Source organism: Gigantopelta aegis, chromosome 2 (assembly GCF_016097555.1).
Source record: "Gigantopelta aegis isolate Gae_Host chromosome 2, Gae_host_genome, whole genome shotgun sequence".
Classification (NCBI taxonomy): domain Eukaryota; kingdom Metazoa; phylum Mollusca; class Gastropoda; order Neomphalida; family Peltospiridae; genus Gigantopelta; species Gigantopelta aegis.
The window spans coordinates 49904208-49931732 of record NC_054700.1 but is presented as its reverse complement, the minus strand read 5'-3'; the positions used below and the strand labels follow the sequence as shown (position 1 = coordinate 49931732).

General features: G+C 38.4%; 1 protein-coding gene across 1 annotated transcript; it reads right to left on the bottom strand.

Moving 5' to 3' along the window:
- Nucleotides 1-1301: 1301 nt before the first annotated feature.
- On the bottom strand, nucleotides 1302-23950 carry LOC121378886 (organic cation transporter protein-like). Its single transcript, XM_041507246.1, has 8 exons — nucleotides 23641-23950; nucleotides 18786-18988; nucleotides 13845-14426; nucleotides 12041-12175; nucleotides 8831-8916; nucleotides 4301-4421; nucleotides 2920-2992; nucleotides 1302-1674 (listed from the first exon to the last, which is right to left on the bottom strand). Exons 1-8 carry the CDS (start codon nucleotides 23803-23805, stop codon nucleotides 1477-1479), a joined length of 1563 nt encoding a protein of 520 aa, XP_041363180.1. The 5' UTR covers nucleotides 23806-23950; the 3' UTR covers nucleotides 1302-1476.
- Between the last annotated feature and the right edge of the window lie 3575 nt (nucleotides 23951-27525).

Below are 27525 nucleotides of genomic sequence, written 5' to 3'. Positions count from 1 at the left end.
CTCTCTCTCTCATTCATGCCTCAGCACATGCCTGATGTTCTTGCCTTATTGATTCGAATCATCTAAGAGTACCCATTTTGAGATTGTTTCTTCCACCGTCTCTACCAGAGCCCCACGACTGGTATATCAATGGTCGTGGTATGTGTGTCCTGTCTGTGAAAAAGTGCATATAAATGATCCCTTGCTGGTGATGCAAAAATGTAGCTGGTTCTTCTAAGAATTAAAATTACCAAATGTTTGATATCCACAAAGCTCAGCCGATAATTAATAAATTGATGAGCCCTAGTAGCGTCAAACTAAACAAACTTCAACTTTATTTCGCTTACTTGAAAATGGCATTCTGTTCTTCCAACATTCTGTTCTTCCAGTCATTCACCCCGTTTTCATACTGTCCTTCTTTACCGTTATAAAAATATACCCTGCAATTTCAGCTTTGCATCTTGTATGTTTTGTCCATCATGTTGAATGTACATATATATATATAAGTAGCTACTTTGTGTACATGTGTATTTTGAAAAAACACGATGAAGACACTGGTTTTATCTGCTAATAAAAATTGTAAAACGATTACACCATTCACTCGTGGCTGATGCACAAGTCTGTTGTGTAGAACCCCCACAAATCCCCCAAAACAAAATACAAAAACAAACAGAACAAAACAAAACAAACAGAACAAAACAAAACAAACAACAGGCCTTTCGGCCTATATAGCTCCGCTATTTATTCTTCAATTTTGTCAGTAGGCTTTCTATCCTTTCTCAATACCCCCTCCCCTTCTCTCTCTCTCTCTCTCTCTCTCTCTCTCTCTCTCTCTCTCTCTCTCTCTCTCTCTCTCTCTCTCTCTCTCTCTCTCTCTCTCTCTCTCTCTCTCTCTCTCTCTCCTGCGTGTGCTGTGCTGAGAATGGAGTATCTCTTTAAAAATTTAAGATTCGTTCTATAAGCATCTGTGATAATATTTTCAAACATGTTTTTCGTTTTGTGTCGCTATTTCGGTGCAACATTGGTTTGCAAACCACAACTCCATACACTGTTTTCATCGTGTGACCATGGCGTTTATTTTGTCTTTCATATTTAATATTAATACACTTCACGTGTCCTTCATACTTCATTGTGTCTTTCATAAAATTGACTATTTCGTAGATTATGTTTGCATTATGTTTTATGAATAATTTTGGAATTTTAAATTGATGTTGATCATCTTGTACCTTTCTTTGACACCCAATAGCCGTTTATTTGTGTGTGTGATGGGGTATCGTTGAACATTCATTCATTCATTCATTCATTCATTCTCTCTCTCTCTCTCTCTCTCTCTCTCTCTCTCTCTCTCTCTCTCTCTCTCTCTCTCTCTCTCTCTCTCTCTCTCTCTCTCTCTCTCTCTCTCTCTCTCTCTCTCTGTAGTCTAGTATTCTAACTTTTGAGCTACATCATGGTCCAGTTAATAACGTTTAGAGTTTTAATATTGTTGAATATTTTTCATTATTCTTGTTCCTGGCGTAGATTCTTCTTGTTCCGTGTTTTGCAAAGCCCTGCCGTTTCAACAATGGATTTCTCCATCTCTTCGATGGTAGTCGGGAGTTCTCTGCCCTTGGTCTCTGGCAGAAACATCACCAGGAATGCAGCCAGAAGACACATAAAACCAAACAAGGCTCCTGGACCCCAGATGAACCTTCGACTCTAAAGAAACAACACAATATAAAGATCATAATCATGAGCGTCATCATCATCATCATCATTATCATCACCACCACCATCATCACCACCACCATTATCATTATTAGCATTATCATCATTATAATCATCATCACCACCACCACCACCACCACCATCATCATCATCATCATCATCATCAATACCATCATCATCACTACCAACAACATCATCATCATAATTGTTTATGAATAGAAGGAACATCACAATATGAAGATCTACTAGTTCATCATAGACTAAAGAAACAACAAACTGAGAAGATGTACTAGTTCATCATCATCATCTCATCATCATCATCATCATCATCATATACTAAAGAAACAACACACTGAGAAGATCTATTAGTCCATCATCATCATCATTATAGACTAGAGAAACAACACACTGAGAAGATCTATTAGTCCATCATCATCATCATTATAGACTAGAGAAACAACACACTGAGAACATCATCATCATCATTATATACTAGAGAAACAACACACTGAGAAGATCTATTAGTCCATCATCATCATCATTATAGACTAGAGAAACAACACACTGAGAAGATATATTAGTCCATCATCATCATCATCATCGTTATAGACTAGAGAAACAACACTGAGAAGATCTACTAGTTCATCATCATTATAAACGACAACAACAATAGTAATAACAATAATAATAATAAAAACAACTCTACTAGTTCAACATCACCATCGTCATCGTCATCATCATCGTTATAGATTAAAGAAACAACACACAGAAGATCTATTAGTTCATCATCATCATCATCAGTACCATCATCATCGTTATAGACTGAAGAAAAACGACAACATGAAGATCTACTAGTCATAAAAAACATTGAAGTAAACAAATGAGGAAGATACCAAGATCACCACCACCGCCACCACCATCACCACCACCATCATCATCGTCGTCATCGACTGTCCCATAATATATATATATATATATATATATATATATATATATATATATATATATATATATATATATATATATATATATATATATATATGTTGATAAATTTCGATATGCATTACCTAGACTTATTGAGACAGGAAGATACCAAGATCACCACCACCACCACCACCATCATCACCATCGTCATCATCGACTGTCCCATAATATATATAGTGGCCAGTGAATACAGATAGCTGCTTGAGCAGGTTTGACTAAAGACGAGACTTGACCTCTGTTCTCTATACTTACGAGAATTCTGGAATACGGTGCTACCATTCCGCCTATTCTGGAGAAGGCAGACGATATCCCCATACCAGCCGTCCTGAAAAATCGACCAGTTAAAGGTTTTAGAACAACGGAAGGATATGTTTTATTTAACGATACACTCACCACATTTTATTTACGGTTATACGGCGTCGAACATATCATTAATGACCACACAGATAATGGGAGAGGAAACTCGTTGTCGCCATTTCATGGGTTACTCATTTCGATTAGCAGCAAGGGATCTTTTATATGCACCATCCCACAGACAGGATAGTAGATACCACGGCCTTTGTCACACCAGTTGTGGAGCACAGGCTGGAACGAGAAATAGCCCAATGGGCCCACCGACGGCGAGCACTGTACCACTGGGCTACGTCCCGTCCCAAAGGTTTCAGAAGGTTAGTTTGTTTTGTTTAACTACACCACTAGAGCACATTGATTTATTAGTCATCGGCTATTGGATATCCTTAGCACACATATACTGTTCATATTGTAATAAAACCAACAAAGTTAAAGTTTGTTTTGTTTAACAACACCACTAGAGCACGTTGATTTATTAGTCATCGGCTATTGGATATCCTTAGCACACATATATACTGTTCATATTGTAATAAAACCAACAAAGTTTGTTTTGATTAATGATACCACTAGAGCACATTGATTTATTGGCAATTTTAATTTTGAAATCAAGTCTTAGAAGGGAAACTCGCTACATTCTTTTCACTAGTACCAAGAGGTCTTTTATATGCACCATCCCACAGACAGGATATCACATACCACGGCATTTGATATACCAGTCGTGGTGCACTGGCTGAAACGAGTAATAGCCCAAGAAGCCTACCGGCGGGGATCGATCCCAGACCAACCACACACCAAGCGAGCGCTTTACCATTGGTTTTAAGGTGTGGTATATGTGTAAACTAATATACACCTTTTCTCTATTAGCTGTACTGTTCAGACTGTGATACATGATATGCTATGGCAGCTACTAAGTAACCTATCAGATAGAATGGAACTTGTTTTAATGCATGTCTCCACTTAATGTTAATATTTCGATTGGTTTTGAATATCCCACTATGGTTTTGGAATATGATCAGTCGATCAAAATAAACATTCAATGTGATTGGATAATTATTATATTTGAAAGTGTGTGTGTGAGTGTGTGTGTGTGTGTGGGGGGGGGGGGGGGGGGGCAGGATGGCTTTTGCCCGAATTAAACTAAAATGGCCATATTAGCATTACTGCCAAACAGCTATATAATATAGGGTTCCAAACGAATCACTACGCATTTTTATATGGATTACAACTAATATTGTGATTAGAATTATGAAGTTTGCCTTCTACATGCCTGTCTTATACTTACCTTAGGTTTGTTGGGAATACTTCTGGCCCATACACATACAGTGCACCAAACGAAGCTGAGATAGCGAATTTTCCAAGAAGATTGAATACATTTGACATAATTTTTCCAATCTCACTATTTCCTGAAATATGAAATGCATAGATTAGTATAAACAAAACATCAATGTTTAAGCTAACTCAAATACAAATAAATATGTTAAGAACAATTAATTATTCAAAATGCTAGATAATTAATTTGTTTTTGTTAAAAACTTATGGAAGGAAGGAAACGTTTTATTTAACGAAGAACTCAACACATTTTATTTACGGTTATATGGAGTCAGACATATGGTTAAGGACCACACGGATATTGAGAGAGGAAACCCGCTGTCGCCACTTCATGGGCTACTCCTTTTCGATCAACAGCAAGTGATCTTTTATATGCACCATTCCACAAACAGGATAGTACATACCACGGCCTCTGTTACACCAGTTGTGGAGCACTAGCTGGAACGAGAAATAGCCCAATGGGTCCACCGACGGGAATCGATTCGAGATCGATCGCGCATCAGGCGAGCGCTGTACCACTGAGCTACGTAACGTCCCTAAAAACGTATGGAGACAATAACTTCATATACTTTAACAATCTTATCAGCACAATAGGGCGGTGTGCATAAGCGTACGGGCTCCCATGTTTTTTAAAGGGAACGGCTGGCTTTTGCCCGAATTATTGGAGAATGCCGAATCTGAATAACAACATTTATTCATATTAGCATTACTACTAAACAGCTATATAGGGTTGGAAACGAATCACTACGCATATATATATATATATACATACATGGATTACAACTACTTTGAAAAGGATAGCACATTTTGCCCGAATATTTTTATAATTTGAGGTTTTGCTCCAGCACTTGGGCGGAGGGTGGGGGGCAGTGACACACACACCCGGTCTCGTACGCTTATGGCAATGCAAACCACAATGCACGTCATTTCAAAACAAAAATCAAGTAAGTAACCGTGGTTTTGTCTAGTTCCCTTTTTGGGAGCACCTATTAGTGTTTGGGAATCGATTGGATTTTCAGCGTCGACCATCGGTAATAATCTGTTGGCATTAACCAGCCAACCAACCTTCGATTACACAATCGGTTAGAATTATGTGGACATAGGGGCGGGATATGCTCGCTTCAGGTGCTTGCGTCGCAGGATCGAACCACCTCTATGGCTCCATTCAACTGTTTGGATTCTCGTTCCTACCAATGCACCACAACTGGTCAAAGGTCGTGGTATGTGCTTTCCTGTCTGTAGGAAAGTGCATATAAAACATCCCTTGCTGTTATAGGAAAAATGTAGCGGGTTTTCTCTGATGATTACGAGTCAGAAATGACTAAATGTTTGACATCCAATAGCCGATGATTATTTAATCAATGTGCTCTAGTGGTGTCATTAAACAAAACAAACTATATAACTATTTGGACATAATAAGGATGTAAATCATATGAAAATGCACCTGTTGTCTTGTTCTCCAAGGATGGAGCCTACACATCGCTAATTTTGCCCGTAACAACTATTTAATAACCTTTTTTCTGTATGTACACGTGAAAACATATTTACATTAATTCCAGCATTTGAAACTGGAAAATCAGTTATAGTTAACATTTTCCCACACAATCGATTATGGACTCCTATAATCGATCATCACACAGGTAGAGCCAGCTAGACGAATACATTTTCGACCATAATCGATTATTGGAACATGACGTCATAGGGTTAGTTTTACAAGTTCAGCGTTGATTGAGGTAAACAAGCCATTAAAGTCGCAGACCCTAGTTACAACTTGTAAAAATGGACACTAAGTTCAGTTAATCTACACACCTGTAACACATCTAGATACAGTTACAATACAGCGAAAAAAGAGTCTGTGACGTAGAAACAGGGAAATAGCCTTACAAAGCAGACTACAGTTCGTCTACATAGCCGTTACTTCTTAGACTCGTGCGTCTTTTTTTTTTCTTCTTCTCGTTCTTCGTTAGTCAAATCATCAGACCAGTCATTCCCACAAAAGAGGTGGTGTTCATTAGTTCAGTGACTGTTCCATGCATTTTTGTGGCAAGTGTTGCTGTGTTTGACCATATTAATTGTCTGGATGTGTTGTGTAGGCTGCAGTGTTGTAGGGTGTTTCAGCTGCTTGTCCACAAGGGCAGTCTTCGGAATCGCCAATTTTGAATGTTCTGTGCAAATGATGTCTCAGTCTGTTGTGTCCGCATCTTAGTCAGAAGATTATGACTTGTTCTCTACGGCCGAGTTGATAATAGGCATGTTTATCATAGAGTGGGTGGTGTTTGCTCCATTTTGTTTTCATGGCAGACTTTATGATAGATTTAGCTTCTTGGATAGAGATATTGTTGTCGACTTGTTCTTTCGTTGATCCATCTTTCGCTAACTTGTCAGCTTTTTTGTTTTTGTTTCCAGCCACTTTACAGTGCCCTGGTAGCCATTGACGTATTAGCTTCTTTGTTTTTGATCCAAAATCTATTAGAGATGTTGCAAGTTTATTTGTGTCTGTGTTTTGTGGATCTTTTAAGGATTGCAGGACAGACCTAGCATCGCTTAAGAGGACGACTTCACCTTTTTTCTTTCTTCTTGCAGTAACAGCATGTTGTAGTTAGTGCAATTGGAGCCTGTGGCAATGGAGGTTTGTAATATTTCGACGTTGGGCATGTCGATGTATATTCCCGCACCTCCATCTTGAACAGCATCTTTGGCGGAACCATATGTGTACACCCTTGTCCACGAGTCTTTGGGATACTGTGTCATCAGCATTTCCATTGTGATGTCTTTCAATAAGAAAATTGCATTTCGTGGTATTAGAAATACCAGGATGACCAGAGACTAGAAAAACGTCGTATGCACGAAAATGGATAATCTAGACAACAAAATCTAAGTAATGTTTGATTGCAGTTTTGTTGTTGTTGTTGTTGTGGTTCTTTTTCTTCTTCTCTGCTGTCTGTCGAAGGGACGTCGCTGGTCCACAAAGTTTCTCTTTGAGGTCCACAGGATACCGCCAGCTGGTTTCTTGTCTCCGAGTGTTATATGATGGGCAGAACAGAAGAATGTGTTTCGAAGTTTAGGCATCTGTGCCACATGGACATTCATCAGAGTGGGCAAGTTTGAGTCTATAGAGGTGGGAGAGTAGGCGGCATTATCCATTTCTCACTCTGAAGATGATTAATTGCTGTGTCCTGTCCACGGATTCAAGACGTAGCCCAGTGGTAAAGCGCTCGCTTGATGCGCGGTCGGTTTGGGTTGGGATCGATCCCCATCAGTGGGCCCATAGGGCTATTATTCGTTCCAGCCAGTGCACCACAACTGGTACATCAAATGCCGTGGTATGTGCTGTCCTGTCCATGGGATGGTGCCACTTTCTGGGCCAGTAGCGGTTTTGTTTTCTCTTCCTATGGCGCTCGCATAGTACAAATCTCATCATATACATTGCTTTCATCGCCGTACCAACTTTTAATTGCTTCCGACGCTCCTGGAGAATTACAATAAATCTAGCTAAGTTTATACATTTTGCCATGCTTAAATGACAATCGATTGCTATATAAATGTCTTACCCCAACACTGCCAGTTCCAGTCAACCATGTATGTCTCCACTGATTTTGTATTGTATTGTATTGTGTTTATATATATATATATATATATATATATAATTACAAACTTTCTGAATTTATACGATTTACTGTAATCTGATTGGCTGACGTCACTAATAAACCAAGCGTTATCCTTCCATAAACCTCATAAAAATACGTCATCACGGAAGACCAAGATCGATTGGAACTATTTTTAGCTGGATGGGCGAGAAGCCCAATGACCCAGTTCGGTGATCGTTTTAAAAATAGAACAAGGAAGTGACCTGTTTTCTCGATTAAAAAAATAAGGGAAACTGGATGAGATATTTATGTTATATATATAAGTTAAAATAAAGATATATACACTGTTTTTGTTGATTCAATACTTATTTTTATTTTTAGACGGACAATTTCCAATAGTATGCATACATGTATTCCTACGCTTATTTACAGAACATGGTTGACGGTAAGAACGAAAGAAATTATTTTTGAGTGTTTTAAGGTACACTTCTTTACTGTTTGCTACGCTACGCGATTTTATACCATTTGTGACTTTTATACATCGATAAATTCCTAGAAAATGAGAAACAATTCTTATATATATTTATATATATATATATATATATATATATATATATATATATATATATATATATATATATATATATACATCGTTAAAAGTGTATGTTAATATTATAATTTTTATATTATTATTATTATTAATTATTATTACTATTTTTAATGCGTGTTCTTTGTTTTGAGTTGTTTTGAGTTGTTTAGCCAACTCATTATTGAAATGTATTTATGCGTTGCTATAAGTGTTTTGTAATACGTAATACAATAAACTGCATGTAGTATACAATATATATTATATATATATATACTATACATGGCGCTATAGTCGGTAGTTTAATTACCCGCATTTCCTAAAATGGCAACGGACGTTATTAGGAACACTCCTGCTAGAACGTGGAAGATAATGCTCACTTGTTTCCGTCCAGTTCTGAAAACAAACAATTAAAACATGACTCGGTTTATGCTCACAACGTAAACCTACGTAGCAGCAGTGTTAAAGATAAAGTTTATTTTGTTCAATGTGCTCTAGTGGTGTCGTTAAACACTGGAGTAGGAAGGTGCCAAAAGTTTGTGTGTGTGTGTGGGGGGGGGGGGGGGGGGGGGGGGCACACATATATTATATACAATGCCCCCCTCCCTTGTCCCCGTCCCGCTTCCTACGCCAGTGTAAAACAAAACGATTTTTTAAAATACATTTAAAAGTAAGCTACATTCAATTACGTGACGGTTACTTATTTCATTTTGTATTGAAAATCACTTGTTATTCTGACAAATGATCAATGTAATCCACTTTGAGTGTTATTTTATTTGAGCAGATTTACCAAATTGCTAAATGTTTTTGTGTTAGTAATACACACACACACACACACACACACATACACACGGATCAGCAAGTGGAAAAGTAAAGTATATGGAGGTCGAAAACGGGGACACTGAATATTACCCTTCTCCCTAGCCAAAATGTGTGTCCGTGTGCACGCGCGCATGTGTGCACGTATTTATTACAAAGCGCAACCCATCGCACCTCATAGCATTTCAAATAATATAAATCAAAAAAATATTAGCGATCTTAAAATAAAAAGGTCACATATTAACCACATAAAACTTTAGCGAGATCGGCATATCCGACATTTTAAAAAAAAGCTTAAAGAGACATACCGTAATTATTATTATTAAAATGCACGTGCGTCTGAGAAGTAACTTTGTTATGGAGTCGAGTTGTAGTCTATTTGTAAGGGTATTTCACCGTTTCAACGTTACAGACTCATGTTTCACTATGTTGTTACTTTATCCAAATGACTGTCCTCGGTGGCGTCGTGGTTAGGCCATTGGTCTACAGGCTGGTAGGTACTGGGTTCGGATCCCAGTCGAGGCATGGGATTTTTAATCCAGATACCGACTCCAAACCCTGAGTGGGTGCTCCGCAAGGCTCAGTGGGTACGTGTAAACCACTTGCACCGACCAGTGATCCATAACTGGTTCAACAAAGGCCATGGTTTGTGCTATCCTGCCTGTGGGAAGCGCAAATAAAAGATCCCTTGCTGCTATTCGGAAAGAGTAGCCCATGTAGTGGCGACAGCGGGTTTTCTCTCAAAATCTGTGTGGTCCTTAACCATAAGTCTGACGCCATATAACCGTAAATAAAATATGTTGAGTGCGTCGTTAAATAAAACATTTCTTTCTTTATCCAAATGAGTTACAGGGTTATAGATTAAGTAAGATTAGTGTCCATTTTTAAGGGTTAAAACTAGGGTCTGTGACTTTAAGTTATTGGATGGTCTCAAAGATATATTTTGACGGTATGCAGCTTATAGACAAGTTAAATGTAATGGAAATTGCAGTAATGCGCATGCTAACAAACCATTGTAGTGTGTTCAGTTAATCATTGCAAAACGAGTGCACAAACGTCTAACGAAATAGTATTTTTTTTCTCCTTAAATTTAGCGTCATAAAATATTACTGCAAACCGGGGGAGGAAAAACCCAGCGTGCATGTTATTTCGCGTCGTTCGCGCCCAACCTCAAGTCGCGAACATAAGCTAAGGTGCGTATTCGCGGAAAAAGCCCCAAATGTTTAATTGCATTTCAACTTATTTTCGTTCTTGTATCCAATTAAGGTTCAAGCACGCTGTCTTGAGCACACACCTCAACTTATATGGGATGTGGGTCCAGGACAGTGGGTTAGTTTTTAATTGTTAGTGGTTAGTGAGAGAGAATGTGTAGTGTCTTATACCTACCCACCGAGTGGTTAAAACTCGTTTTGAGTGGGAGCCTGTATCTGGCTGCGAACCGTGTACCTACCAGCCTTATGTCCTATTGGCTTAACCACGACACCACCAAGACCGGTGTCACAATATTAATCTGGGCCCGAGCTTATAAAACTCAATATCTAATGACGTCACAGGCACACAATTTGTATGGCGTTGTCATGACGTTAGTATCTCAGACTTTATTAGAGCCTCGAGTCTAGGTTCTAAAGGTTTTTTAAGCACCAGGCCAGGACCCATATTCACAAAATATCGTAAGCCTAGTTTTACACGTAAACGTAAATCTACGACTGAAGAGCTATTCACGAAACAACGAAAATGTAAGTTACGTGTAAAGTTGGACGTAAATATAAGAGTGCTTCCAGTTACAACTTACGCTACACGTAAGTCGTGTTCATATAATAAATCAAGCACGATCGCCGTTATTTACTATTATTTACGAAAACTGGCAGCAGTTCCAATAATTGAAGCATTTGCGATGGCGAACGCACACGGATTTAACATATTTTTGTTGGTGATCGAACGAATGTTTTCGACTCGGCCAATTTCTCCTGAGTTATCTTTTCCTTTTTAAGAAATATCCTCAAGTTCGTGACCGGCGTCGGTGGCGCAGTGGTTAAGCCATCGGACTACAGGCTGGTAGGTACAGGGTTCGCAGCCCGGTACCGGCTCCAACCCAGAGCGAGTTCTTAAGGGCTCAATGGATAGGTGTAAGGCCTACACTCTCTTCTCTCTCACTAACCACTAACCAACTAACAACTAACCCACTGTCCTGGACATACATCCCAGATAGCTGAGATGTGTGCCCAAGACAGCGTGCTTGAACCTTAATTGGATATAAGCACGAAAATAAGTTGAAATCAATCAATCACGTTCGTGCCAAAACGCGGATCCTCACCAATACCAAAATGTCATGGTTCGCCGTTCGCGATGTTATTGTTAGCAGAAGACAAACGAAATTGCGTTTTGCGCATTTGTTATTTACCCGGTAGCCATCGTTTCTAATGTTTGTTTTTTAAATTTCTCCGGTGAGAGTGTTAAGTCGTGGATTTACGTCCACTAAGTTACGTTTACATTTACGACCGTCTTTGAGAATAAAGTGCTTCTTGCACGTAAACGTAAATCTACGGCAGACGTAAGTGCTAGTCGTAGACATAAATGTACACCTTTTTGTGAATTTGGGTCCAGGTTTTCAGTAAGCGTTTTGTATGGACTCGCTAAATTCGCTAATATTTTATACTGGCTAACATTTCCTGGTTTACTGTTACAATATCTACATGTTTACTTATAGTACAGGAGTTGAACAACAACGGCTGCGGGGGCCTCCACGATGGCGGACAGGAAAAAGTTCAGGAATCTATCACCAACCAATGAAGACGAGGTCAAGAACAAACCGTAGTACGTTAAGCTGTCCACACACCTACAACGAATCAACAATATGAACAGTTCTACAATGATGATGATGATAATGATGATGATGATGATAATAAATTCATTTCATTTCATTTAAACTTATTTTCGTTCTTATTTCCAATTAACGTTCAAGCACGCCGTCCTGGGTACACATCTCAGCTACCTGGGCTGTCTGTCAAGGACAGTGGACTAGTGTTTAGTTGTTAGTGAGAGAAAAGAGGGTGCAGTTGTCGTAAACCTGCCCATGGAGTCGTTAAACTCGCTCTGGATGGGAGCCGGTACCGGGCTGAGAACCCTGTACCTACCAGCCCTATGTCCGATGGCTTAATCATGAAACGCACTTTTATAGGGTTAAACTTATAATTTAACCTACATAGTTTTGGATTAGAGGCCGCTTGATTCATTAATAAAATGAGTATACATGAACATAGCAATTTTTGATTAATTTCCGTTATATTTAAATTGCGTAAATATTTTACTGTTGTGATGAGTTTATATCATTGAGAAGTCCTATTAGGAAAGTTGGAAAACTTGTGCCTAATCCATTTGTTTTTAAAAAGTAATAAAATATGTTTCAATTAATTAAGTAATTTAACGAACTTAAAAATCTCAAAATATATATGATACCTAAAAGCATAATGCAAGGTCTAGCTTCCCAAACTATAGTCCGTCCTGCAGGGAACGCGGTTTTTTCTTCTTCTTTTTTTGGCATACTATGAAATTTACTACCAGTTATTTATTTCTGAGCCGATTGTTTTCTAATTTGCACACAAAAAATTAATTTTTTTTTACAAAACTCGTTTACTTTTCTTCTTATGTCAAACCAATCTTTTTTGTAGCAGGATAAGACGGACTATAACGGACATTTCACTCTAGTCACAGACCTGACTGGAATTTAATTTGATTCCACTTCGCTTTATGACGAGTGGGGGAAAAAAAACTAGTTTACTTCATGATTGTCTGTTATTTCTTTTAGGTTCATCGGGGGATGAAAAACAACCCACAAAAAAAATCAAACCCATCTGGAAATTTTGTGAATCGGCGAAGTTTGCGTATGATTTTTGTTTTCATACCCGGATGAACATAAAAGAAATAACATCACAATCCTTAAGTGAACTAGTTTTTTTTATGGTGTTTTGTTTGTTTGTTTGTGTTTTCGTTTTTTTAACTTATATTTAAATTTGAAACATACTTAGTAAAGCTATTTTAATCATTATTTTATTTTGATTTATTGTTTTTGTCCAAAAAACATTAACGTTCCAAGACAAAGTACCAATAAAAATGACGTCATTATCGACATGACGTTCCATGATGACATAATTTTTACGGACACTGATAAATGAACAAACTCCCGTTGCTATAGCTGGGCACTGGGATGACATTTATTGTAATGACTGTAACGGAAAGTTAATTATTGTAGGGTAAAACAAGAACATTCCTTTGCTGATCGTAATCAGCGTGAAAGTAGTTCCGTCCTAAAAAGCAATATTTTTGGTCAATACTCGAAAATTTATATAGTCATCATATCTTGCAAGTTTGACCTAGCAATTTACGATAAACAATTGATTATTCTTCGAATCTATGCAAGTGTATTTTATGTATAGACGATTCAATAACAATAGAAATATATTTTAACGGGGAGTATAAATACATAAATCAGACTACTGCACGCTTACCAGATATAGCAGATAATTAAGGTCACCCTGAGTACTATCATCGAGCGGAATAAATCTAGAACCGTGTAATTTATCGACTTCTGGTATACATGTTGTGAAGCGGTCGTCTCCCTTTCAGCACTTGACAAACTCATATTTTCAGGATCTGTTACGACTTCCAGCTTTTCTGGTGTTAACAATGGCTTTTGATGTGAATTCACTTCCAGGCCATCAATCTGATCAGACAAACATTCGCTACAGACAGCTGGACTTCTTGTTACACCAGCAGAAGTGTCATCTTTTGTTGCAAGATGCCCGCATTTGTGTCCACACTGAGGTAGGTTACTCTCAACGCTGAGTTTTTCCTTCTCGGGCAGAATCAGCGGTGTTTTCGTTTCTGTATCGGGGAACTTTTCTCGCAGCTCTTTCAGACTTCCCGCTGAACGTGGAACGGCTACAGACTGGTCAGCTATCAGACTGTTCAAAACACCGAGAGCTTTTCTCGGGTCATATTTGTTCACCTTGGCAGCTTTGGATATCAATCGTCGGGCTTCGTCAAGCCTTCCATTGGCAAGGAGCCAACGAACAGATTCGTCAAGTGTCCTGAAAATATAATTATATGTAAAGGATTTTACCACGGTGTTTCCGTATCATCAACATCATATATAAAGCCCCAGTCACACCGGGCCTGCGACCAGGTTACGATCTAGCTACGACCGAAAAATGCTCAATCGCGGGCAAATCGTAGAAAGAGCGCGCGACTGCTCGCAGAGGACGTGTGAGATCGCCAGAGCAAAATCAATCGCAGCAAGGTCGACTGTCATATTCAAAACTTCTGACTTCCAAATCGTAAGAGGTCGCAGACAGGTCTTACATGGTCGTACCACCAGTCGCGCATTGACGCACCGCCAGTGGTGCATGATCGCGGGTCAAGTATTCGCACGATTGGTCGTGCTACTCCTGGGAGGTATAGTCAATTTTAGTTTCATTTGAAAAGTTCGACGAAGTGTACTTGAGAGCTAGGTGACTACTGTTGCTGATGCACGATCGCGAGCCTTCATATCTGATCTCACGACCCATCTCACGACTGGCTGTAACTGGCAGCGATTGACTGCGACTGATCGTGCAAGTGGTCGCAAGTCGCCATGATTGATCGTATGATCGGTCACTGATCGCCACCACTAGTCACACGATTACCTACGATTGATATTGCAACCGATGTTCTCTATTCGCACGACCACACGTACCACCAATCGTACGATGACCTACTACCAGTCTTAAGAGCAGTCGCAGTATGCGATCGCAAATGGAGATCGTAGCAAACATTGCCGATTTGTGGTACGTCGGCCAAATTGCCGCCAATCGCACGATCCAGAAAACGTAAGATCCAGTGTGAGTGAGAAATAAAAACTGTATTATGCGAGCCCCGTGTTTCAGCAGCTAACACGGGTCTTAATGTAGTTCTATAGACACCTCAACAACTAACACGTGTCTTAACGTAGTTCTATAGACACCTCAACAGCTAACACGTGTCTCAATGTAGTTCTATATACACCTCAACAGCTGACACGTGTCTCAACAGATGACACGTGTCTTAACGTAGTTCTATAGACACCTCAACAGCTAACAAGTGTCTTAATGTAGTTCTATAGACACCTTAACAGCTAACACGTGTCTTAACGTAGTTCTGTAGACACATCAACAGCTAACACGTGTCTTAACGTAGTTCTATAGACACCTCAACAGCTAACACGTGTGTTAATGTAGTTCTATAGACACCTCAACAGCTATCACGTGTCTTAACATAGTTATATAGACACATCAACAGCTAACATGTGTCTTAATGTAGTTCTATAGACACAGCAACAGCTAAAATGTGTCTTAACGTAGTTCTTTAGACACCTCAACAGCTAACACGGGTCTTAAAGGGACATTCCTGAGTTTGATGCGTTTTTTAAGATGTTATCGACTAACAGAGACTTTTTAACGATTGTAATTACATATCAAATATAGTTTCCTGCATAAAATATTAGTGGCTGTATATTAAACGTGTTTCTGATCGTTTCCAATATTTGTACTAGCGAAAATTTAATTTTATTTCATAATTTGTTTTTTCGTACGTACGAAATTATTTGAAGACAGACTTCAGTTTGGGCTTCTTACAAATATTAAGACGACCAGAAACACATTGAATATACAGATACTGATATTCCAAACAAGAAAATATATTTAATATGTAAGTTTAATAGTAGAAATATTTTTATTAATCGGAAACATTTTACAATGCAGCAAACTTAGGAATGTCCCTTTAATGTAGTTCTATAGACACCTCAACAGCTAACACGTGTCTTAACGTAGTTCTATAGACACCTCAACAGCTAACACGTGTCTTAATGTAGTTCTATAGACACCTCAACAGCTGACACGTGCCTCAACAGATGACACGTGTCTTAACGCAGTTCTATAGACACCTCAACAGCTAACACGTGTCTTAATGTAGTTCTGTAGACACCTCAACAGCTAACACGTGTCTTAACGTAGTTCTATAGACACATCAACAGATGACACGTGTCTTAACGTAGTTCTATAGACACATCAACAGCTAACACGTGTCTTAACGTAGTTCTATAGACACCTCAACAGCTAACACGTGTCTTAATGTAGTTCTATAGACACCTCAACAGCTAACACGTGTCTTAATGTAGTTCTATAGACACCTCAACAGCTACCACGTGTCTTAACATAATTATATAGACACATCAACAGTTAACACGTGTTTTAATGTAGTTCTATAGACACATCAACAGCTAAAATGTGTCTTAACGTAGTTCTATAGACACCTCAACAGGTAACACGGGTCTTAATGTAGTTCTATAGACACCTCAACAGCTGACACGTGCCTCAACAGATCACACGTTTCTTAACGTAGTTCTATAGACACCTCAACAGCTAACAAGTGTCTTAATGTAGTTCTATAGACACCTCAACAGATGACACGTGTCTTAACGTAGTTCTATAGACACCTCAACAGCTAACACGTGCCTCAACAGCTAACACGTGTTTTAACGTAGTTCTATAGACACCTCAACAGCTAACACGTGTCTTAACGTAGTTCTATAGACACCTCAACAGCTATCACGTGTCTTAATGTAGTTATATAGACACATCAACAGCTAACACGTGTCTTAATGTAGTTCTATAGACACATCAACAGCTAAAACGTGTCTTAACGTAGTTCTATGGACACCTCAACAGATAAAACGTGTCTTAACATAGTTCTATAGACACCTCAACAGCTAAAACGTGTCTTAACGTAGTCCTATAGACATCTCAACAGCTAGCACATTAACAATGTTCTATAGATATTTCAGCAGCTAGCACGATTCTTAACAGTTTTTGTTAGACATCTCAACAGATGACACGAGTCTTAACATACTTCTATAGACACCCCAACAGCTAACACGAGTCTTAATATACTTCTATAGACATCTCAAAAGCTGACACGAGTTTTAAACTACTTCTATAGACACCTCAACAGCTGACACGAGTCTTAAAATACTTCTATAGACCTCTCAACAGATGACACAAGACTTAACATACTTCTATAGTGATTTTGTTTAACAACCAATGGTTAATATATTATTATATATAATTTTAAATATCATAGATGCCCTTTTTGAATGTTGCATACTCTGCGAAAACTGGACGTGCTCTTGTTAAAGGTTGCACCTCGTCCATAAAACAACAACTCTGTTTGTCCTACCCTGGATGTTCCTAACTAACGACAATTGGCCATTGTATTATTAATCATCGGCTATTGGATGTCAAACATTTGGTAATTTTGACATATAGTCTTAGAGAGGAAACCCGCTACGTTTTCCCATTAGTATTAAGGAAACTTTTATAGGCACCACTCCATAAACAGTAAAACAAATACCACTGGATTGGAGTGAGAAATAGCCCAATGGGACCACTGGCGGGGATCAGCACATCAAGTGAGCGATTTTACCACTGGGCTACGTCCCGCCAGTTTATTTTTCATAAATACCATAACAATGAGAGACTACTCAATATCTACCGTACGTACTATCAACTATTGTCTACTGTTGCACCATTTCCTTTTCACACAGCTCATATTTTTTCTAGGATAAACATTTCTTTTTTATTAGAGTATTCAATATGTGGACCAACGCGGTTATCGATGTACTTTTGGTGGAGTGTAAGTAAGATTTGACTTTACTTAGGCTGCAGTAGCATATCAGAAATAATACAGAACAAAAACACATAACATGAAACATAAATGAAAATAGGAAATAACACATTTAACAAATGGCACATGGAAATGACACATAAGAAATTAGACAAAAGAAATATAACACATAAGAAAATGAAATAACACTTAAAGGGACATTTCCGAGTTGCTGCAATGTTTAAGATGTTATCGACTAACAGAGACTTTTTAACGATTTTAATTACATATCAAATATATTCTTCTGCATAAAATACTAGTGGCTGTATATTAAACGTGTTTGTGATCGTTCTAATATGTGTACTAGGTTAAATTTCATTTTATTTCCTAAAATAAATATTTTTCGTACGTACGAAATTATCTGAAGATAAAATCCAGTTTCGGCTTCTTATACATATTAAGACGACCAGAAACACATTGAATATACAGACTGATATTCTAAACAAGAAAATATATTTAATATGTAAGTTTAATCGTAGAAATATTTTATTAGTCGGAAACATCTTACAATGCAGCAAACTCAGGAATTTCCCTTTAAGAAATTACAGCATATACTAACTTACACAAGAAAAATATTGGTATAAATAGATATAATAAATTACACATAAGAAATAATACATATAAGAAATGATTAAAAAAACCCCACACACATAAGAAATAAAACCTAGCCCACGGAAGATTAAATATTAAAGTGGTTTTAACAGACGACTTACCAGTACAATACGACCACATAAACGGAAACGGAAGCGTATATAAACTGCGCATTTCTCCAATCAAAATCTCTCATTAAATAAGCCAGGCCGGATAACCCCATTAATGACGTCACCCAGACGAGTGCACCAACCATGCCCGCCAGCGCCCGGTGGTAGGTGGGAAGCAGTTCCACAAACATCGTGTAGGACGACAACCCACATCCCTGTAAGACAGAGAAGAAAGGAATGTTCAAAGATACTCCAGCACATTAGTCAAGTAATGGTTATCACGTGTCTTAACATAGTTCCATAGACTTTTTAACAGCTAACACGAGTTTTAACATAGTTGAATAGATATTTAAACAGCTAACACGTGTTTTAACATAGTTCAATTGACATTTCAACAGCCAACACGAGTCTTAACATAGTTTTTTTTTTTAAACATTCAAACAACTAACACGTGTCTTAACAATGTTCTATAGAAATGTCAACAGCTAACACGTTTTTTAACATAGTTATATAGATATGTCAGCAGCTAACACGTGTTTTAACATAGTTGTATGGACATTTCGACAGCTAACAATGTTCTATAGATATTTCAGCAGCTAACACGTGTCTTAACATAATTCTATAGACATTTCAACAGCTAACACGTGTCTTAACATAGTTCTATGGACATTTCAGCAGCTAAACGAAATGGGAAGGTAACTGTTTTCACTGGTCATTTGACTTGTGCGACTATATTTCCAGATTTGTGTCAACTAAATGGGAAGATAATTTTGATCTCTGGTCACTTGACTTGTGTGACTATATTTCCGTATTTGTGTCAACTAAATGGGAAGATAACTGTGATATATTGGCACTTGACTTGTGTAACTATATTTCCGGATTTGTGTCAACTAAATGGGAAGATAACTGTGATATATTGGCACTTGACTTGAGTGACTATATTTCCGGATTTGTGTCAACTAAATGGAAAGATAATTTTGATCTCTGGTCACTTGACTTGTGTGACTATATTTCCGGATTTGTGTCAACTAAATGGGAAGATAACTGTGATATATTGGCACTTGACTTGTGTAACTATATTTCCGGATTTGTGTCAACTAAATGGGAAGATAACTGTGATATATTGGCACTTGACTTGAGTGACTATATTTCCGGATTTGTGTCAACTAAATGGAAAGATAATTTTGATCTCTGGTCACTTGACTTGTGTGACTATATTTCCGGATTTGTGTCAACTAAATGGGAAGATAACTGTGATATATTGGCACTTGACTTGTGTGACTATATTTCCGGATTTGTGTCAACTAAATGGGAAGATAATTTTGATCTCTGGTCAGTTGACTTGTGTGACTATAGTTCCGGATTTGTGTCAACTAAATGGGACGATCACTGTGATATATGGCCATATGACTTGTGCGACTATATTTCCGGATTTGTGTTAACAATATGAGAAGATAACTGTGATCTGTGGCCACTTGACTTGTGCGACTATATTTCCCGATTTGTGTCAACTAAATGGGAAGATAACTGTGATATATTGGCACTTGACTTGTGTGACTATATTTCCGGATTTATGTCAACTAAATGGGAAGATAACTGTGATATATTGGCACTTGAATTGAGTGACTATATTTCCGGATTTGTGTCAACTAAATGGTACCATAACTGTGATATATGGCCATATGACTTGTGCGACTATATTTCCGGATTTGCGTTAACAAAATGGGAAGATAACTGTGATCTGTGGCTACTTGACTTGTGCGACTATATTTCCCGATTTGTGTCAACTAAATGGGAAGATAACTGTGATATATGGCCACTTGACTTGTGTGACTATATTTCCGGATTTGTGTCAACTAGATGGGAACATAACTGTGATATATGGCCGCTTAGCTTGTCCGACTATATTTCCAGATTTGTGTCAACTAAATGGGAAGATAACTGTGATATGTGGCCACTTGACTTGTGTGACTATATTTTCGGATTTGTGTCACGGGGATCGTATAATACCCGTAACTGAATGAAACACGATTATCAAAATATCTCTCCTAACTGTATATCTATTAGATCTCTCTGTATCGGGCAGTATATACCCGAGTGGCTCGGCTCTAGGTATAATCAGAGATACGATCTTACATAAATATTATATATTAAACACAATACACTTTGGAATCTGTATTAACCTTAGGCTGACAAATATATTTGCCGCAGTTAATTAGTTAACAACAACAATAATAATAACAACCCAGAACTAATCACTTAATTAGTTAATCACTAGGTGTCTAGTTTACACAATATTCTAATCACTTCACCGTGATACAACACACACACGTGTGATAATTGAGAAACGCTGCCAGGGGATTTAATAAAGGAATTACAACTCTATTCCTAACTGGTTAATTTTTCATTAACCCTTAACTACTCATTCAGTAACCTTGTAATACAGAATTAATACTGGTACCTATCACAATAAAGACAATAACCTACAGTTTACCTAGGTCCTCTAGGATGACTGGTTAAGCTTTACTAATTTTAGACAGTGAAGCCTACAATTTACTTCGTCAGTTTACCGGAAACACTACCTAAATAATATTGGTATAATACAGTATTAAAATATTTAAAGTCACATCAATCACATCTAGGTTATACAACAGAGCAGAAATAATATATATTTACCAAGTCCAAACGGACTAACGTTCCCTGGGAGCCTTCCTTTTGTTTCTCCTCGATATATCTAAAATCCTAGCTATTTATTACAAAATTCCGAATATCGCCTGGGGGTACAAAGGCGGTACCGAATACCTACAAGTGATATTTCCACAGCGACCAAGACGGCACATTTTTCTTAGATGGTCAGACTAGCTGTCGCCAATCGCTAAAAATCCCCGGTCGTAAAACAGACCTCGCAGAGGTATTACGTAACTACTGGCCACATGGCCTCCGCAATTGGTCTGGGTGTGTATTGGGAACAGCTCGACCACCATCGCGCGGAGGTATTACGTAACAAAGTGCCCACCTAGTGCATATTGGTACTGCACACGGCCCTCTAAAACAATTAATATCGCCACAGGCGAAAAGAAATTAAGAGCATTTTCCGTCACAATTTGTGTCAACTAAATGGGAAGATAACTGTGATATATGGCCACTTGGATTGTGCAACTATATTTCCCGATTGGTGTTAACTATATGGGACGATAACTGTGATATATGGCCATATGACTTGTGCGACTATATTTCCCGATTTGTGTTAATTAAATGGGACGATAACTGTGATCAGTGGCCACATGACTGGTGCAACTATATTTCCGGATTTGTGTCAACTAAATGGGAAGATAACTGTGATATATGGCCACTTGGATTGTGCAACTATATTTCCCGATTGGTGTTAATTAAATGGGAAGATAACTGTGATCAGTGGCCACTTGACTTGTGCGACTATATTTCCCGATTTGTGTTAACTAAATGGGACGATAATTGTGATATATGGCCATATGACTTGTGCGACTATATTTCCGGATTTGTGTTAACTAAATAGGAAGATAACTGTGATATATGGCCACATGACTGGTGCAACTATATTTCCCGATTTGTGTTAACTAAATGGGAAGATAACTGTGATATATGGCCACTTGACTTGTGCGACTATATTTCCCGATTTGTGTTAACTAAATGGGACGATAATTGTGATATATGGCCATATGACTTGTGCGACTATATTTCCGGATTTGTGTTAACTAAATAGGAAGATAACTGTGATATATGGCCACATGACTGGTGCAACTATATTTCCCGATTTGTGTTAACTAAATGGGAAGATAACTGTGATATATGGCCACTTGACTTGTGCGACTATATTTCCCGATTTGTGTTAACTAAATGGAACGATAACTGTGATCAGTGACCACCATGACTTGTGTGACTATATTTCCGGATTTGTGTCAACTAAATGGGAAGATAACTGTGATATATGGCCACTTGGATTGTGCAACTATATTTCCCGATTGGTGTTAATTAAATGGGAAGATAACTGTGATCAGTGGCCACTTGACTTGTGCGACTATATTTCCCGATTTGTGTTAACTAAATGGGACGATAACTGTGATATATGGCCACTTGACTTGTGTGACTATATTTCCCGATTTGTGTTAACTAAATGGGACGATAACTGTGATGTATGGCCACTTGACTGGTGCAACTATATTTCCGGATTTGTGTCAACTAAATTGGAAGATAGTTTTGATATCTGGTCACTTGACTTGTGCGACTATATTTCCGAAATTTTGTCAACTAAACTAAATGGGAAGATGCTCGCCTCTGTCATCTTCAGTCTAATAATTGCCACTACAAAGCTGTCTGCCATAAACTAATCACAGTCAAACAGAAGACTACTTTTGCAACTATATATCTGGATTTTTGTCAACGAAATGGGAAGATAACTGTGATCTGTGGCCACTTGACTTGTGCGACTATATTTCCAGATCTTTTGTCATCTAAATGGGAAGATAACTGATCTGTAGTCACTTCATTTGTGCAACTATACCGGCTTCGGTGGCGCAGTGGTTAAGCCATCTTACTACAGGCTGGTAGGTACAGGGTTCGCAGCCCGGTACCGGCTCCAACCCATAGCGAGTTCTTAAGTGCTCAGGTGGGTAGGTGTAAGGCCACTACACCCTCTTCTCTCTCACTAACAACTAACCCACTGTCCTCGACAGAGAGCTCAGATAGTCGAGTGTGTGCCCAGGACAGCGTGATTCAATCTTAATTGGATATAAGCACGAAACTAAGTAGAAATGAAATGTGCAACCATACATCCGGAGTTTTGTCAAGTTTTGGGAAGCTAACTGTGATCTGTGGCCACTTGACGTACCTGCTGCAGAGTGCCGATACAGAACCTGATGGCGATGAACATGAGGATGGAGGGTGAGAACGCGATTCCAAACCCACAGACAGTGAGGCCGAAGAGACAGGAGATGTACAGAGGTTTCCTGCCAAACTTGTCGGCCAGGGTCGTGCACACGACGGCCCCAAACATCTGTCCAATGTTGAGAACAGTTTGAGACAGCTCGGAATAACCCTCTTGATCGCAAACCAAATCCCACTCAAATAAAAAATAAAAATATTATTAATTAAAACAAATCCCTAGTGAAAAGCCCGTTTTCAAGTTATATCCAAGTTGTTTTATAAATCATAGAGGAAAGGAGAGGCATATAAAGTTTGTTTTGTTTAACGACACCACTAGAGCATATTGATTAATTAATCGTCGGCTATCGGATATACTAACAAAAAACCTGCTACAGTTTCCCTAATACAACAAGGGATCTTTTAGATGCACTTTCCCACAGACATAAAGCACATACCACAGCCTTTGACCAGCTGTGGTGTACTAGTTGGAATGAGAAAAAAAAAACAATCAGTTGAATGGATCCACCGAGGTGGTTCTCGGAGGCATATGATACAGGGCCAGTTGTCCAAACATCTGTACAATGTAGAGGACAGTAGGTGCCAGCTCGAGATAATCCTCTTGATCGCAAACCAAATCCCACTGAAATAAACCTTTAAATTATTATCAATAAAAAAAAGACCTAGCCATAGCCCCACTTTCAGGTTATATCCACTCTTTTTTATTTAAACATGTAGAGGAAAGAAGAGGCATATAATGCAGGACCAGTTGTCCAAACATCTGTCCAATGTTGAGGACTGTCTGAGACAGCTTGGAATAACCCTCTTGATCGCAAACCAAATCCCACTGAAATAAAATTTTAAATTATTATCAATTAAAAAAAATCCCTAGACAAAAAAACCCTTTCAGGTTCTATCCACTCTTTTTTGAACTTGTAGAGGAAAGAAGAGGCATATAATACAGGGCCAGTTGTCCAATGTTGAGAACAGTCAGAGACAGCTCGGAATAACCCTCTTGATAGCAAACCAAATCCCACTGAAATAAAATTTTAAATTATTATCAATTAAAAAAAATCCCTAGACAAAAAAACCCTTTCAGGTTCTATCCACTCTTTTTTGAACTTGTAGAGGAAAGAAGAGGCATATAATACAGGGCCAGTTGTCCAATGTTGAGAACAGTCGGAGACAGCTCGGAATAACCTCGATCGCAAACCAAATCCCACTGAAATAAATTAAAATAATAATAAAAATAAAATAAAATTCATAGCTAAAGGCCCCTTTCACCTTCAAAGGGTCAGTTGTTCACATATTTAAGAATCTGATGAAGAAAACAGGCAACATACTATTATGAAGCTTAGACCTTGGAGATTTTAAAAATGTTTTGTGCCCAACACATTTACATTCTGGCACATAATTGTATTGTTCTATATTTTCTTCCCATTTGACTGCATACAGATTTGTATTATCACATACTCCTTCTCACAGTAAATAGTTCTGTCATCAATACATGTAATAATATTTGTTTAACGACACCTCAGCACATTTTAAACTACGACTATTTGGTGTATGTACCATGCATGGGCCATTCATTATGATTTGTCTCCTTTTTCTCCGATCTGGAATAGTCTGCTTATTGCAGATCATTTTAAACCTAAAACAATGATTGAAGTTTGTGTAATTTGGTCATTATTCCCAGGCCAAGCGCTGTACCTATACATACATTGGCTTAATCTTCAGACATTTACCCTTAGAAGTTGAGTTCCGGACGGGAAAACAAGGAGAACCTGATATTATTAAATATGAAGGAAGGAAATGTTTTATTTAATGACGCACTCAACACATTTTATTTACGGTTATATGGCGTCAGTATTAAATATGAAAGTCCCGCATAATGGGTGTGCATGCGTGCGTACTTACATAGTGTATTAATATGGAAACAGAGCCGGTTTATCCTAGTAGCACATGTAGCACGTGCTACGAGCCCCGCGCTACAGGGGGACCCGCGGTGATGTGTACATTTATTTTTCCCATGTCATTTTCCCCCTCTCCCCGAGGAGGTTGCAAAATATATATCCTGGGAAAGGGGACTCGCTGTTATTTTTGCTATAGGCCCCGCTGTTCCTTAAACCAGCTCTGTATACAAATCAATAACCACTAATTTAAAACAAATAAATACGTTTGCAATTTATGTAGTAAATGTAAATTTCTTTTCGAGGAAACAAAAAACAAAAAAACAAAAACAAACAAACAAAAAAGGAAAAAAAAAGAAAGAAAAAAAGAACAATAATCAGAATAAATAATATTTCAACATACCTCGGAGACAATGGATATTTTCCGAGGCATGGAATACTCGTTACCATGTAGACATGGGTATGTCGTTTTAACCGCATCACCGTCAGAATCATTTGTTGTCACCACGATGGAGCATTCTTCGTACTCGACTGATGTCGCGTTGACGCTAAAATCAACGCTGTCGTTCTCGGTGGAACTGTTCTGACTACAGCGGTGGGGAACAACGTATCCTGGAATGGCAAAACAGCTTCACTAATAGAGTAATAACTGACTGCTGGGAAAGACTTTTCAAAGAACATAAATGTTTATGCCCCCCCCTCCTCCCCCTTAGCGCACACATCCACAACACGTATTGCGTGTGCAGGGGGTTTGGGAGTCGATCCCTGCTCCAAGGACTCCCCCCTCCCCCCATGACACGTGCACGCGTACGTATATATACACACACAGAGAGAGAGAGAGAGAGAGAGAGAGAGAGAGAGAGAGAGAGAGAGAGAGCGACACGCACGCACGCATGCACGCACACGACGCACACACACAAACACGTACACACACAAACACACGCACACACACATACGCATATTAATATTATAACAAGTATGGATTGATCTACAATACACATCAATGTTTACAATTCTTACAGGCGTACGGGATCCTGTTTTTGTAGGGGGTGGGGGTGGGTAGGGGTAGGCTGGCCTTTGTCCGAATTAAACGAAACTGCCCGAATCTGCATAACAACATTTATTCATGTTAGTATTACTGCGGAGCTACGATACTGAATATGTTAATGAAAGTTTTAAAATCACCTCTGTAGATAAAGCACCTCACATGCTTCTTTTATAACTTCACAGTGAATTGATCCTTTCATAACATGTTTTGCACAACTACGATATTTCATTTCATTTCAACTTATTTTCGTGCTTATATCCAATTAAGGTTCAAGCACGCTGTCCTGGGCACACACCTCAGCTATCTGGGCTGTCTGTCCAGGACAGTAGGTTAATTGTTAGTTGGTTAGTAGTTAGTGAGAGAGAAGAGGGTGTAGTGGCCTTACACCTACCCATTGAGCCCTTAAGAACTCGCTCTGGGTTGGAGCCGGTACCGGGCTGCGAACCTGTACCTACCAGCCTGTAGTCCGATGGCTTAACCACTACGATATTGAATACGCCTATGTTAATGGCTGTCTAAAAATCTCCTCTGCAGATAAAGCACCTCACATGACTCTTTCACGACATATTTTTTGCACAGCTACGATATTGAATATGTTAATAACAGTTTAAAAATCTCCTCTGCAGATAAAGCACCTCACATGACTCTTTCACGACATACTTTTTGCACAGCTACGATATTGAATATGTTAATAACAGTTTAAAAATCGCCGTCCATACACGTTACGACTTCTCTTATACACCTTAAAATTTTTACATTATTTTGATTTAATTACTTGCAAGTAGATTAAAACATATTGTCACTCCTGCCTTAATTTTGATAGCGAACATCAGTAATGTTATACGTAGAAATAAAATAAATAAATAAATAAAGTAAATTATTTAAAATAAAATAA

Bases quoted from the DNA above. Each gene is read 5' to 3' on its own strand.
- LOC121378886 (XM_041507246.1), bottom strand. From the start codon at position 23,805: ATGTTTGGGGCCGTCGTGTGCACGACCCTGGCCGACAAGTTTGGCAGG. The intron at 12,176-13,844 runs GTAAGCGTGCAG...GATTCGTTGTAG, and splicing joins TTAATTATCTGCTATATCTG to GTGTGTGGACAGCTTAACGT. The intron at 4,422-8,830 runs GTAATTAAACTA...TTCATATTTCAG, and splicing joins TGCCATTTTAGGAAATGCGG to GAAATAGTGAGATTGGAAAA.